Source organism: Musca domestica, unplaced genomic scaffold (genome assembly GCF_030504385.1).
Source record: "Musca domestica strain aabys unplaced genomic scaffold, Musca_domestica.polishedcontigs.V.1.1 4, whole genome shotgun sequence".
Classification (NCBI taxonomy): Eukaryota; Metazoa; Arthropoda; class Insecta; order Diptera; family Muscidae; genus Musca; species Musca domestica.
In genome coordinates, this window is record NW_026712328.1 from 29,231,097 (window position 1) to 29,247,547 (window position 16,451).

The following is a 16,451-nucleotide window of genomic DNA, read 5'->3' on the forward strand; positions in this document are numbered from 1 at the left end:
GAAACATAAAATAAAATAAACTTTTGAATGTAGATTACTCTTTTTTGGGCACCAAAAAATCTATTTCTATTTTTTCATTTCATCTTAGAGAGAAAACCAACCAAGTGAATCGAAACAATGAACCAAAAATATGTAGTTTAGATATTCTGTCAATTACTCTTTACAAAACAACAAAAATCAAGAAAACAAAAGAATTACAAAACTAGAATGATAATTATGTAACTCACCAATGTCAAGATAAATTTTCATATACCGTATTACCGTTATCAACTACCTATTTTAATTTATTTTTCTAAATAAAATCATAGCTTAAGACGAAGCTTCAAACAAAGCGGAAATATTGTATTCACTGCACTCCCGAAGAAAAAAAATAAAAAAAAAAACAAAACACTTCTACATCTGTGATTCTCATCTACATATGTATGTTATGTTAATATGCAATAAATTTATTGTTTATAATAAAATAATTATTAATAAATTTAAAAAAAATATATAAATCCATCTTTTAGTGATTTCAAGATGAAAGAATGCCGCCGCATTCAAAAATATTGACAGGATTTGATAGAAAATTTTTTAACGCTAAGGCAGTCAAAAAATAGGTCAACGTACTTCAGGATTTGAATGAAGAATATTTTATGTTGTTTTTGATTTTCTGAACAACCTCCTTTTCTCGAAAACTATAGCCAAACGAATCCGTCCAAAGAGAAGTCAAAATGCAAAATTAATTTGGACTGCAATCAGTGAAATACAGAATAAAAATAAGCATCGTAGTTTTCTAAATTTTTTAAGTGATCAAAATCTCAAAAGGGTTATGGGTTCCCAGGCCAACATTTTTTTGGGCCCAATATGCATAGCTTTAACCATGCACAAATATTTTGTCCACGTTTTGATGTAGCCCCCATATATGGGTATACCCCGATTTCAAATATTTTTCATTAGTCATATTTTCAAAATCTCATCTCGGAAAGGTTGTTAACTTGAGTTTTTAGGAAGAAGAAAATATTCTTGCAAAAAATTATAAGTATTATATTTATTTTGGTATAACCCTCTTATGAAGGTATCCCCTGATTTTAGATAGTTCCGAGGTTTTTGGTCGCATTTTTATACCCTCAGCCATATGGCTACAGAGGGTATATATCATTTGATACGGTCAAAACGTGCCTAGTCGAAATAATGGTTTTAGACCCTAGGTCTCTTTGGACCAAATCCGTTTCAGAACATTTGGAGTCGATCTACCGATGTCCGTCCGTCCGTCTGTCTGTCTGGCTGGGTGGCTGGTGCGCACGATAACTCTCGAAGGGAGTATCCGATTTGATTCAAACTTGGTACATCGTAATACTTTTGTCAAACTTAGATCGAGTTCGGAAATGAGCAAAATTCGCCCACTCCTTCTGGTATCTCCCACACAAAATGTCAACATTTTCAAAGAAAATAATTTAAATCATTTTCACAGAAAGAGAAAGGATAATCTGATTTTGCTCGAACTTTGCGAATCCTCATATTTTCATCAGCGCTAGGTCATGTGCGAAAATGGATAATATCGGTCCACTCCATCAGGGACCTACCACACAAAGCGTCAAAATTTTGAATAATTAAAGCTCTTATAAAATGTGATGTAAGAGTCCGATAGTCTTCCAATTCCACACATCCCAATAATTTTATTAGCCTCAGGTCTGGTGCAAAAACGGAATGCATCGGTCCACTCCTTCTGGTACCTCCCCCACAAAAGGTCAAAATTTTCAAAAAATATATATAAAATATATTTTTTTGCACAGAAAGAGAAACGATAAGCCGATTTAGCGCTAACTTTGCAAATCCTAATATTTGCGTCGGTGCTAGGTCGGGTGCGAAAATGGACAGTATCGGTCCTCTCCATCAATTACCTCCCCCACAAAGGGTCAACATTTTGAATAATTATAACTCTTAAATAATGTTATGTAAGGATCCGAACGTCTTCAAATTTCACACATTTCAATATTTTTATAAGCCAAGATCTGGTGCTAACATGGGATGTATCGGTCCACTCCTTCTGGTTCCTCCCCCACAAAGTGTCGAAATTTTGAATACCCATGAATAAAACGCCAAATTAACATCCGATTCCATTTAGACTTGGCACATCTCAATATTTCTATCAACACAAGATCTATTATAAAGGTGGTATAGATTGAACCATTTCTTCTCCCCCATACATAGGGTTCAAGATTTTGAAAAACAAAACTCTCAAATAAAGCGAAATAAATATCCAACTCTCTTCAAATTTCACACACACAAATATTTTTGCTGTCACAAGATCTGTTGTGAAGTTGGTATATATCTGCCAACCCCTTCTGGGGTCACAATTTTCAATAATTATATCTGTTATAACTTTCGAAACAATTTAGCAATACTTTACTACTTGCTATTCTCAAATATTTCTCTCAATAAGAAGCCTGATATGAATATGAAATTTATCGGCATTTATGATTTCGCATAAAATTGGACATAAATATCCTTTCTTGTAATTTTGCCCAGTATTTTGCTCAATATTTTTTATTTGTATCAGATGAAGTATAAAAGGGGAATATTTCGGTAGACTCTATCGTGTAAATCAAGCACATTTTAACACTTTCTGAATATTATTACATATCTCATATAAAGTGAAGGAGTGAGTCGATATAATCCATACCAGGAACGTCGGAATATTTATATCATATTTTTGGGTCCGATACGAAATTGACAATATTGGAACATTCCTTCGGAACCTGCTCCATAGATGGTCAAACGTTTGAATAATTGTAGCACTAGTCAAATTATATTTAAATAATCGAACACAGGCTGAGGGTATATATCTGCCGGCAATACCGACTGATACTTTTTAACTTGTTTTATGGTGATTTAGCCGATTGGCGAACAAACGTGCAGATATTGTTTAATCGTCATTGAACTTTACTATAATAAATAAGTAAGCCGTCCACCATGTGATAACCTACAACACTACAGTATGTTGGAAGACCCCTTTTGAAAGATTTCGTTTTTTAAATGATGCCATAGAGCACTGTCCAGATGTTACCCTTAGCTTTTTGACCAGTGGCATTTACCCAATATTTACGCACTCCGTCGTGTTGTTAGCTATTCAAAACAATTTCACACGAAAGTTTTGGTCCATTTTACAACCAAATATCATCCAATGATCATTCTCTCTTCTCATGCAAAATTTCGTGTCGATTGGTTTTCTATTGTGACCTGGGGAACGACTGCAATATCAGGAAAAAAATTGTTGGTCCATATGAACCGCAAACTGTACATCTTAAAAAACAGTAGGCTTTAATTCTGACCCTACTCCCATGCAAAAATTTGTGAGGGTCGGACGATAATTGCGACCTGTATATAATACTCTCAAAACATAGTGTTGCGGGGTGTAGAAAATTGTTCTGTTTTGCTCCATTTCACTCGCTAAATATTTTGCGATCATATACTATTCTGACCCTATCCGCAGGTCCATTTTCAATTTCGTGAGGATCGGGCCATATTTGCGATTGTAGCTTGATTACAAATTAACATGGACAGACGGACGGAGGGAAATGCCTATCTAGATCGACTACGCTCGGCGAGATAGAAATGAATCTTTATAGTTTCCTATGTCGGGGACCAATATTTCGTGGTGTAACATAATTTTTGGCCCAATCTTAACTTATAATACACCCAAACACATAGTGTTGTAGGGCATTGAAAGAACCTCTTTTTCCTTTTCATGTTCCCTAGCAAATACACAGATATAGGTGACATAGGGTATATTTTCATGTTAATTGAATAAAATAATTTATTTAACTTTATTGTTATGTTGTTAAGCAATTTAATTTGATTTATTATCGATTAAACTTAATACTTGAACCCCATGCATGTCGATATGTTAAACAAATGTCTATTGTTATTTTGAGCCACATTCATTGATTGTATGATTATCATAAATCAAATTTTCCAGTTATATTTTTTTTCTTTTATTAATAACACCGTATAAAAATACATGTGTATGTAGGAATGTTATAATATATCATATAGATTGCAAATTAGCATGTACCAAACAGGAACGAATAATAGCATTTTATATTAAATGGGGGATATATTAAATTTGTTAATTTATTTTTGGGATATTTGATGTTGAAAACAAGTAAAAAAGCAGTAAGCTCGGCCGGGCCGAACTTTGAATACCCTCCACCATTTGGAACGAACTTCAAATACGACATTTCAAACAACTTCGGTGAGTATTGTAACTAAACACGTCAAAATACCGAATATAGGGAGGTACTGGTATATGGGGCCTATACGAAGACCTGGATCTGCATCGACAATTTTCTGTCACAGACTGGAGTTTCCATTACGAACTCTAAATGCGTAATTTGAAAAAATTTTGGTGAATAAAGATGCTAAAATCACCAAAATACCGAATATAGGGAGGTACTGTTATATGGGGGCTATACGAAAACGTGGACCTGAACAGACGATTTTCTGTCTTAGGCTGTAGTATCCATTGCGAACTTCAAATACCAAATTTTGAACAATTCCGATTAATAATGTCGCTAAAATCATCAAAATACCAAATATCGGGAGGTACCGTTATACGGGGGCTATACCAAGACGTGGACCTGCACAGACAATTTTCTGTCTTAGGCTGTAGTATCTATTTCGAACTTCAAATACTAAATTTGAAACTATTCCGATGAATAATGACGCTAAAATCATCGAAATACCGAATATCGCGAGGTACCGTTATATGAGGGCTATACGAAGACGTGGACCTGCACAGACAATTTTCTGTCTTAGGCTGTAGTATCCATTTCGAACTTCAAATACCAAATTTGAAATAATTCCGGTGAATAATGTCGCTAAAATCATCAAAATAGCGAATATCGGGAGGTACCGTTATATGGGGGCTATATGAAAACGTGGACCTACATGGTCCATTGCTTGTGTGCAAAATTTTAGCCTTTTATCTCAATTCGTTTTAAAGATAGCGGGATTACAACAGACAGACGGACATGGCTAGATCGTCTTAGAATTTTACGCTGATCAAGAATATATATACTTTGTTGGGTTTAAGATCATTATTTCGATGAGTTTCAAACGGAATGACAAAATGAATATACCCTTCATAGTATGGTAGAGGGTATAAAAACAGTAAGGAAAAGTCAAAGGACGGGAGGGGCCGACTGTATGATATGCTACACCTACATGATTAATTATAAATAAATCAAAATTATAAATAATCATCAACACCACTTTGCTAATTTAGTAGAGCTCCACATAACAATTAAAAACTTTTTATGGGAGAATTCAATCATACACGCAATGATTATAACAATAATTTAAAGTTCAAAAGACTAAATATGCCGAAGCATTTGTATCTTTTAAATTCGGACTTGTATTGCCCATTTTATATATATGGGAGCTATATCCAAATCTGAACCGATGTTGATAAAATTAGGCAAAGATATTTCTGAGCTGTATTTCATATATTCCCCTGAATATCGTTGTTACGGAGTGCATATTACGGCTGTGGGTAACCAATATAACAAATCGGATGAACAATATATATGGGAGCTATAGCTATATCTGAATCGATTTCGATTAAACTTGGCATATTTATTTTCCGGCCTAATTTGGTTGAATGTGCAAAATTCCATACTATTCGGGCTGATATTACACGTTTGGTGCACAATAAAAAGCAAATCGGACGAAAGTATATATGGGAGCTATATCTAAATTTCAATAGGGTTCGTCCTTGGGCCAAACAAATGATTTGTGCAAAATTTCATCTGGATCGGGTAATAAATGTGAACTGTACTTTGTTTATAAAAATACATGGACAGACGGGTAGACAGACGGACGGACGGACGGAAATGCATAAATCGACTCAGAAAGTGATTCTATGCAGACCATAAAAAGGAACTATGGGTCTATCTCGTTTCCTTTTGCCTGTTACAAACAAATGCACACATAATACCCTGACCACCTTGTGGTCGATCTACGTTTAAACACAGCTTCCATACAGTGGTACCTTAAAATTTTCAATATTTTGGGGGTTTTAGCTGTATTTTTTTGTAGATAGATGGACGTCTGTTCGGTCTGGTCAAACTTAAGTCATTATTTACTTGTTTCTTGTCAAAATAATATCATATTATATAAGAAATATATATTAGTTTAATTTCATTATTTTCAAATATGACGAATTGCAGCAGTCTGGAATGTACTGCATGTTATAATCGATGTTCCCATTAGAATATGTATTGTTTGAGTGTTAATAAAAGTGACATGACATGCAATGCAGAAAGTCAGTAACAATCATTGTTGTTTGCAATTTTGATTGAATTAATTATCTGATTAATGTCAACATGCCAAAATTGTATTGCCAAATTAATGTCATGAATGCAATCGTTACTAAAAATTTGTAGATTTTCGTAATTGAAAGTGCCTCAAAGAATTTTTTCTAGATGCAAAAAGAATGAATTTCAAAAAACCACAGATAAAGGCAATCTAAAGTGTAACAACAGCCGGCAGTTATTCGGAAACTTTTAATAACTTTTAAAATAGAATGCATTATTATACCCTACACCACAAGGTGGTCAGGGTATTATGTCTTTGTGCATTTGTTTGTAACAGGAAAAAGGAAACGAGATTGACCCATAGTTCCTTTTGATGATTCGCATAGAATCACTTTCTGAGTCGATTTATGCATGTCAGTCCGTCTATCCGTCTGTCCATGTATTTTTGTGAACAAAGAACAGTTCGCATTTATTACCCGATCCATATAAAATTTTGCACAAATGATTTGTTTGGCCCAAGGACGAACCCTATTGAAATTGGAGATAATCGGTAAAAATTTGGATATAGCTCCCATATATATCTTCGTCCGATTTGTCTTTTATTGTGCACCAAACGTGTAATATCAGTCCGAATAGTATGGAATTGGCACGTACGATCAGATTGGACCTGAAAATAAGTATGCCAAATTTGATCGAAATCTGTTCAGTTGTAGCTATAGCTCCAATATATATTTTTCATCATATTTGCTATTTTAGTCCTCCGCAGCCGTGATATGCACTCTGTAACAACAATATTTGGGGAAATATATCAAATACAGCTCAGGTACCTTTGCTAAATTTTATCGAGATCGGTTCGATATATATCTCCCATATATAACTTCGACCGATTTACCTTTTATTGTGCACCAAACGTCTAATATTTGCCCAAATGGGATGAAATTTGGCACTTACGAATTTGAATCTAGAAGCTAGTATGTCAAATTTGGTGAAGATTGGGTCAGATACAGGGTTGCCCATATTCGACGGACCCATCTGGCAACGCCATAACTTTTGACATAGATGTCACATCGCTTAATGACATACCGCGTTTGAAGCGTCAGTCCAAGCAGATTTTTACCATGAGCCAATACACGCCACGCGAGCGCTCGGCAACGGTAACGGTATTACGTCTTTGTGCATTTTTTTCTAACATGGAGAAGTAAGTATATCAAATTTTGTAAATATCGGTTAAGATATAGCTATGGGTGAGATGAAAAATATGCAACCAACTTCAGACTGCTATCATTTCTAAGCCACTCGTCCGACAGCTGTTAAAATTATTCCAGTGACTGCTCATTATATTGTTTACAAACGTACAAAAGCATTTTGGTGAGAATTTTCCAGAAAAAGGTTATTCGTGATGGCATTCCAGCGAGGTAGTGTAATTTTTTTGTATTTGGCTGGAAAACCACAAGTGGCTATCGTTAGAGAACTCCAGCACTTAAATGTGAATAAATCTTTTGTGTCTCGTACCATCGCTCGTTACCGTAATACCTGTAGTGTAGCCCGACGTCAAGGACGTGGACTGAAGAAAACAGTAACACCAACAGAAATGGTTCGAAAAGTAAAGAAGCGACTTGATCGAATCCCGCTTCGCAGTGGCTCGTGAGCTAAACATATCGCAATATTCCATTCGCCAAAAATTGAGAAATGAGTTTGGGGTGAAGCCATTGAAATTTCAAAAAGTGCCAGAACTTACACCGCAACAGAAAGAAAATCAAAAGAGCTAAAGAGTTGCTTCGCTTGACCGAGAGTGGTAAACTGCCGAATTTAGTTTTCTCTGATGAGAAAACATTCGTTATCCAGCTGTTTGTAAAGAAACAAAAAACAAAATGATCGTGTTTACTTGCCAAAGAGGTCAGCTGAAAATGTGTGCCTTCGGTTGGCCAGCAGAACTCAAGCGCCGGCCATAACAGCCGATCGTCGCTCTCCGCTCGTATTAATCGACCGTGGCATCAGAATATCATCAGAAAATGTCTGGAGGGCGTATTAAAGCCTTGGACATTCACAAGGACTCCGCTACATCTCACTCAGCACGCGCCACCCAAGAATGGTTAAAAAATTAGGTTCTTCGCTTCATTTCCAGTGCACAATGGCCACCAAAATCTCCGGATACCAATCCGTTGGACTATCGTGTCTGGAGTATTTTGGAAAGCAAGGTTGGCACTAAAAAATATCAAAAAATCTAAACTTATTCTAAAATTTGATGCTATTTCCGACATTTTTTGCTTTCATCAATAAAATTAAAAAAAAAGTAAAAACTGGGTCAAAAGAAAAGATGTATCGAAAATTTCATCTTTATTGGACAATAAATGTGATCTGCATTTTATTCACAAAAATACATTGACAGACACACAGACGGACAGACATCCATAAACTCATTGACTCAGAAATTAATTCTATGAGGGTTCTCATATAGAACTATGGGTCTAACTCTCTCAGAAAGAAGCTGCTGGACAATTCCTGCAGGAAAAATACCAAACAAATCTATAATTTCTCTTTCGAATCGCTTCCTATTGCAGAACTTTTTTTTTGGTTACAGAAGACTTCAAATCAATTGCTAACATTTTTCGGGTACCCAAACAGACCCAACTTAATACACCTCTACCTTAATACATAAACCCTACTTAACACACATTGACTTTAAAAAAAAATATACAAAATCAAAATATTTACAAAATGTCTTGTATTTGCGAATATTTTATACATTCTAAGGATCGGGACATAGGCGTTACTTCTGATTCAAATTCAAAAATCTCCTTACCCGGATCGTCAAACAATAAGTTTGTATACTTTGTAGAACATAGTTAAACTTTATTAATTATCGATTCCTACTCTATTTAGAGAAGTTTCCTCACTTGGCAGTGATGCCTCTGCCTCAGAAATTGCATCGGCTAGGGCTGAAATATGGTTGTTGAAGAAATCCGTCCATGAGAATCGTATATCTATCGAAAATTTAGAGAATTTGGTCAAGGTGATGATGGAACGACAAAATGTCATGCTAACGGAGATGTATCGTTTGAAACGATCAAATTTCGAGTTACGAGAAGAATGTCGCATCCAAAGAGATTATCATTCGATGGAACGAAATGCTATGTTACGGGAATTACACGATATTCGGCAATTACTTAGTAATCGATCAAAAATGCTGGTAAATACGGGAAATAAGGGAAAAGTGCGGGGATAGGCTTTGAATAATTTTAAACAATTTCTAGGAGGAAACAACGCTGAAAAATGCCGAACTAATCAATTCGGTACAGGATGCAAACGAGAAAATCTATTTGATGGGAATGAAATATTTGAAACTGAAGAACGTAAATTATCAGCCGCTTATGATTAAAAATTATTCAGAATCTTCCGATGAGTGTGAGGAAGAATTAGGTGATGAATGCTCTGAATCAGAAAAATCCGATTAACATTCGATTCATAGAAAATTTGGGAGACAAATTTGTAGTAAGTTTTTAAAATGTCAAAGTTAGGTTAATAAAAAAATGGTGCCGTTGGCTCAAGGCATTGTAAGTAGGCAGTGGTGTCGAGAAAGATGTCTCTGAATAAAACCCAGAATAAATCCTAATCCTTATTGTTTACAAAATTCTACTTTTTGTTGTAATAGTTGCAGATGACACTTTTATTCTAATGTGACAGAAAATATCGGAATCTCTAAAGTTACTAAGTGCAATACAAAACCAGTAAAGAAAGTCTTAAAGTCGGGCGGGCCGACTTTATGATACCCTACACCACTTTGCTAATTTAGTAGAGCTCCGCATAACAATTAAAAGTTCATACACGCTATGATTATAATTTAAAGTTCAAAGGACTGAATATGCCGAAGCATTTGTATCCTTTAAATTCGGACTTGTATTACCCATTTGATGCACAATTAACTTGAAACCGGATAAAGAAATATATGGGAGCTATAACCAAATCGGAATCGATCTCGATAAAATTTGGCAAAGATATTTCTAAGCTGTGTTTAATATATTTCCCTGAAAATCGTCGTTACGGAGTGCATATTACAGCTGCGGGTAACAAATATAACAAATCGGATGAAGAGTATATATGGGAGCTATAGCTATATCTGAACCAATCTTCACAAAATTTGACATACTAGCTTCTAGACTCAATTCGGTCGTAAGTGCCAAATTCCATCCCATTTGGATAAATATTAGACGTTTGGTGCACAACAAAACATAAATCGGACGAAGTTATATATGGGAGATATATCCAAATCTGAACCGATCTCGATAAAATTTAGGAAAGGTATTTCTAAGCTGCATTTGATATATTTCGCCAAATATTGTTGTTACAGAGTGCATATTACGGCTGCGGAGGACAAAAATAACAAATCGGATGAACAATATATATGGGAGCTATATCTAAATTTTGACCGATTATCTCCAATTCAATATTGTTAGTCCTTGGGCCAAACAAATGATTTGTGGACTGCTTTTTACTTCAGATACTTTTATATAAATTTTTGTTTTTGGTTTATATTAACCCCTAAGTATTAAGTTCAGCCACGCATAGCTAGCTTTTTTACTTGTTTTTTAATTTTGTTGAATGAGAGCAACAAATGTCGGAAATAACATCAAATTTTAGAATAAGTTTAGATTTGTTCGAATTGGTCACCTTTGGCACGAATTATAGCCTTCAAACGGCCAATGAAACCGTCACACGCTGCCCGAATGTTGTTCTGCGGTATTTTGGCCCATTCCCGGCATAGCGTTTGCTTGAGGTGATCGACGCTTTGATATTTTTTAGTGCCAACCTTGTTTTCCAAAATATTCCAGACACACTAATCCAACGGATTGGTATCCGGATCGATTAGCACCTGGCGAGCTATGAATGACAGACTATTGACTATGACTATGAAATGAAAAAACTGCAACCAACTTCAGATTGCTGTCACTTCTAAGCCACTCGTCCGACAGCTGTTAAAATTATTCCAGTGACAGCTCATTATATTTTTTAAAGGCGTAAAAAGAATTTTCCAGAAAAAAAAGTTATTCGTAATGGAACTCAAGCGTGATAGTGTGGTGTCTTTATATTTGACTGGAGAATCACAAGTGGCTATTGTTAGAGCACTCCAGCATTTAAATGTGAAAAAGTCTTTTGTGTCTCGTACCATCGCACTTTATACTGGTAGCGTAGCTCGACGTAAAGGAAGTGGACGGAAGAAAACAGCAACATCAGCAGAAATGGTTTGAAAAGTAAAGAAGCGACTTGATCGAAATCCGCGTCGCAATGGCCGAAAAATGGCTTGTGAGCTGAACCATTCGGCAAATATTAAAACATGAGCTCGGGGTAGAGCCATTGAAATTCCAAAAGAGCTTCATTTATAGCGCACAATGGCCGGATATCAATCCGTTGGACTATTGGGGCTGGAGGATTTTGGAAAGCAAGGTTGGCACTAAAAATACCAAAGTGTCGATCATCTCAAGCAAGCGCTTCGCCGTGAAATGGCCAAAATACCGCAGAGCAACATTTGGGGCAGCGTGTGACGGCTTTATTGGACGTTAGAAGGCCATAATTCGTGCCAAAGGTGACCAATTCAAACAAATCTAAATTTATTCTAAAACTTCATGCTATTTCAATAAAATTAAAAAAATGTAAAAAAATGGCGTTTGACTTTGTTGCAGTTTTTTTACCATGTACATGAGCCAGCAGTCATGAGTAGACTGATTGGACTCAAAGCTATCCACGAAAGAGGAACGAAGACAGAAGGAAAAGAAGACGAAGATAAGAGAAACGGAAGGCACAGCGCCCATACGGCTGGAGGTGCCAACATCAAAAAGCAGGAAAACAACCGACATTTGGAGCAGGTTCTGTAGTGGGATATAACTTTCACTGTGGACAGAAGGCCTTTTGAATTCGTGGAAATACTGGAAGAACGAGCCGATATGATGATGCCGATCAAGATGATATCAGCGAGTTAACAACAATCGCAAGTTGTGGCAATCCTGGGAGGTATTCAGGAAAGACTTCAAAGTTCTTCCTTCCCCCCGCTATTTATGGAGAACTTTAAAGACGAGAAAACCAAAGCCTCGAGAGTTGTTTAAAGAGTACAGGGTTGCCCATACACGCGCTCTGAAATAGTTGAAATTCAACAGAAGAAGTTAATTGTGAAAACTCAACGTGCTTTTAAAACATTAAAAAAGTGAGAAGTGCGCCTTCTAAGAACACCATTAAGCGTTTATACGAAAAATTTTCGACTGGTAAGGCTCTTTCTAATCCGAAGAGGCCATATAAAAGTCGACCAAGGCGATCGGCCGAGAATATCGCTGCCGTACGAGCCAGTGTTGAGAGGTCCCCAAGAACATCCCAAAAACGCCGTTCTCAGCAGTTGGGCATGCCTCGGTCCACTTTACAACGGATTATTCGCATTGATTTGCATTTGTTCCTGTACAAAATTCAATTGACGCAAAGAATGTTGCCAGCGGACAAGCATCGTCGATTGGAATGGGCCCAAAGGTCCGTCAACCCTGTATATGTTGTCAATACAAGACCTGAACGGTAGTAGTACGGATTGAATCTCGTCTAAATGCAGCGTTGCACTCCCTCATAGGTCCTTATTGAGTACTTATCAAGGTCTCTTGCATTAAATCCATCCGGTAATCCTGAATGATCCATCTCAAATTCTGAGGACCAAACCTTTCTTCTCTGTGCCGTGTCTTAAGTAGAAGAGCCATCGCTAACACCGGGCCGAAGACTAATAACATAAGTTCAATAATCACGTTTGACAAACGAAAACAATTGTCTTTATCTTTCTGTCTCAAAAGATATACATTTCTGTACGAACCCTTGGACCCCGGGTAAAGGGGAGAACACACCACCCGCAGTATTAATTTTGATTAAAATTTCAGTTTTATAGGTTTTAATTATTTTCTTCGTTTTATTCATTTTTAGGTGTGTTGACATTAACACTCAAATTCATTTTTGTTTTTTTTTTCTGTTCTGCTAATATCCTTGATAAGATTTTCTTCATTCTATTATTTTTTATTGCTGATGACGATTTATAGGCAGCTGCTGGTGGATATGTGTAAGTTGTCAACATTATGACGTCAATTACAAGTTATGGCGTTTCGTCATTATTAAATGTGTTGCCCAGCTGTTTAGGCCATGTTGTTTGTTTGGAAAATCCTTAGCATGACCGTGTATCGTGTCTCGAATAAAGGTTGTCTCAATTCCACTCATCCTTCGGCAGGGTTATGAATGACGCTGCCGATTTAGCTACATTTTTTCCGTTGTTGGCTTTTAGAGAATATTGGCGTAAATGTCATGACATCTTAGATTGCGTGTTTAATTGATTCGTGTCTGATATTGAGCTAGCTGTTGTTTTTGTTAGTTTTTTTCTGCAAGAAATTGACCACCCATGGTTATTTATTGTTGTTAGAAAGAGTTTTTTCTTCTCTGAATTAATTTTTGGTATGTTAGAAAAAGTGTTTCGTTGTGTTAGATGTTTAATCCGTTAAAAAGTATATACAAAAAAATCCAAAGTTGCAAATCTTTTCGTTGTGGGTGTGTCAGGCAACTAAATTCCTAATGTTCGACCTGGAGTTTCTTGAAGAGAGCAAAAGAAGAAAAGAAGTGTATAAGAGCTGGATAAAAGCACAGAGTGGGCCAGAAAGACCGAAGTGGTGTGAATTCCTTATTACTTTTTATCATAATTTTTTTGTTCTTTTCCGTATTTTGTAAAGAAGACTTGGCCAATTTATAATGGAGCAGTACACAACTGAACAACGTGCCCCAATCTTTGAAATTTACTTTTCGAATCAACGGCCATACCGTCGTTGATTTAATGAGCTGGATGCAACCTCTCATTCGATAATAATCAAATTTTCGACAACATGGAGCAGTACCTTCCTGATTTCCGCAGATAACAAACTGTCCACACGTTTGACAATATTCAAATGGTATAGAAGAGAATTCGTAAGGCCTCTCAAGAGGGTCGCTGTAGCGAATTTTTTATACAATAACATGTTTCCATCAAAAACTAAATCATTGGACCGTACTTCTCCAAATATACCGCTAATTGTAAAAAAAAGTAACTTGGGTTTTGAGCGACACCGAGAGGTGATATCCAACTTTTTTTGTTCGAAATGCAAAAGCGGTGCCACATGCCACACAACACCTGTAATAAAGGACTTAGAGTGGCGAGTTCGGTTGATATTTTGTTTTACGTTCGGGATCGGTCAATTGGTGTTGGTTTCATCACATACATAAGTCACAACATACAACGGCACCCATTTTATCAATAACAACAACAATCATAGCAAGACTACAAGATATTTCGATTATTAACCAACCACTCCTGTATTGATTGGTCCCGTAATGGACAATGCAGCTTTCGGCAATATGCCGTTTACGGCATACGGCAAATAATTATCATTAACTTTGTAATGCCGGTCATATATTGTGTTCAGTTTGGGGAACGATGAGACAGGCTTGCTACTGCAGTGCGCTTGCCAAGAATCATTTTCTGTCTTCCGATTAACAATTTAGCTGGGAATAGCTTCTGCCGGTTGATCTGCAGAAATTTCGGCTCGCTGTTCCAAATCATTAGTAGTGCCATAGAGGTAGTCATAAACCGTAGTGCTATCTAGAATAGTTTCCTTCCCAGTGTAGACGGCTCAAATAGCTATCCACAGTGAGCTGTCGAACTCGAATGAGCCGTGTTCCATTTGGGAAAGTATGTTGCGAGCCCGAACAAATACAGGGTGAGATGAAAAAACTGCAACCAACTTCAGACTGCAGTCATTTCTAAGCCACTTGTTCGACAGCTGTTAATTTTTTTCCCGGAAATGGGCCAAAATACGGCAGAGCCACATTCGGGCTCACACGGTTTCATTGGTCGTTTGAAGGCCATAATTCGTGCCAAAAAAAGTGATGCTATTTCCGACGATTTGATTTGCAATAGAATTTTTTTTTTAAATTATAATTATCTTACCCTGTATGTTAAATCTGCCCATAATTCTTTTGGAGATGATCGTATAACATTTAGGGGTTGAAATGGACCAAAAACTGAAAAAAAATCCTGATTTTGCAGTTGCTCTACAGGTCGCAATTATAGACAAAGCGGAAGTTAGCATGCAGCTAGAGTTTAGGGCTGGGCAGAAGCTTTCCAATTTTCATGGTCATCGGGTAATATTTAGTGGGTGAAATAGGCCATAACATTTGTGTTAAATAAAAGTCAAATTTCCCATTAAACCGCAAATATTTTAAATCCCGGCGAAATCACAAATAGACGAACAGGCCAATTCTGACCGTTAGGTAGCTGCCGATAGTAAAAATTTCGGATATATATAGAGAAATATATACAATGTATATATACAAAGGAAGGGGATGTTAGCTAGAATGCTTATATCTCCAGAATGGCTGGAGAGATTTTGACAAATTTTGTAAATTTAGAATGCCCTTTTTGCATAAAAGTATAAAATCTAAAAAAATCGCACAAAAAGATGCCAATAAAGTAATAATGTTTGTAGTATTTTTTGACATGTTTTTATTTTTTCATATTTTTTATCGCATGCGATTTTTTCAATTTGACTTATAATATTGAAGTGTATATTTTGTAATATTTTTGCACTTTACAACACAGGTTGGGGTTATTGTTTATATACAGACTGCAATTATCGTTCGATCCTCACGACATTTTTCACAAAGGTAGAGTTAGGCTCAGAAAGGCTAAGGCTATTGTTTTCAAAAATGTCCGCAATATATTTAGGGGTTGAAATGGACCAGCTAATCAAAATGTTCCTGATTTTATAAAGGTCACAAATAGTAACCAAAGGACACGAAATCTTGCATGAATGGACCACTACTTTTGTGTGAAAAAATACCAACATCACTTACAGGCGATATCCGAAATACACAATAGGCGAACTTCTGGCTTTTTTATGCTGATTTCGTTGACGAATATAGCCAAATATCGTAGACAAGCAAATCCTATAGATGAGTCTAAATTTGGAGACACAGAGGGGCCTCTTGTTTTGGAGATGATCGCAAAATATTTAGGGGTTCAAATGAACCAAAAACAGAAAAAAAGCTGATCACACAATTGAAGCCAATCGACTCGCCTGAGAAGATAGTTAAGCACAGGGAAGATGACCTTTG

General features: G+C 36.3%; 1 protein-coding gene across 1 annotated transcript; it reads left to right on the top strand.

The window, feature by feature from the left end:
• Positions 1-9,017: 9,017 nt before the first annotated feature.
• LOC101899594 (uncharacterized) lies at positions 9,018-9,910 on the top strand. Its single transcript, XM_005185948.4, has 3 exons — positions 9,018-9,121; positions 9,183-9,489; positions 9,554-9,910. The coding sequence occupies exons 1-3, from the start codon at positions 9,018-9,020 to the stop codon at positions 9,752-9,754; spliced, it is 612 nt and encodes a 203-aa protein (XP_005186005.2). The 3' UTR covers positions 9,755-9,910.
• Positions 9,911-16,451: the final 6,541 nt, after the last annotated feature.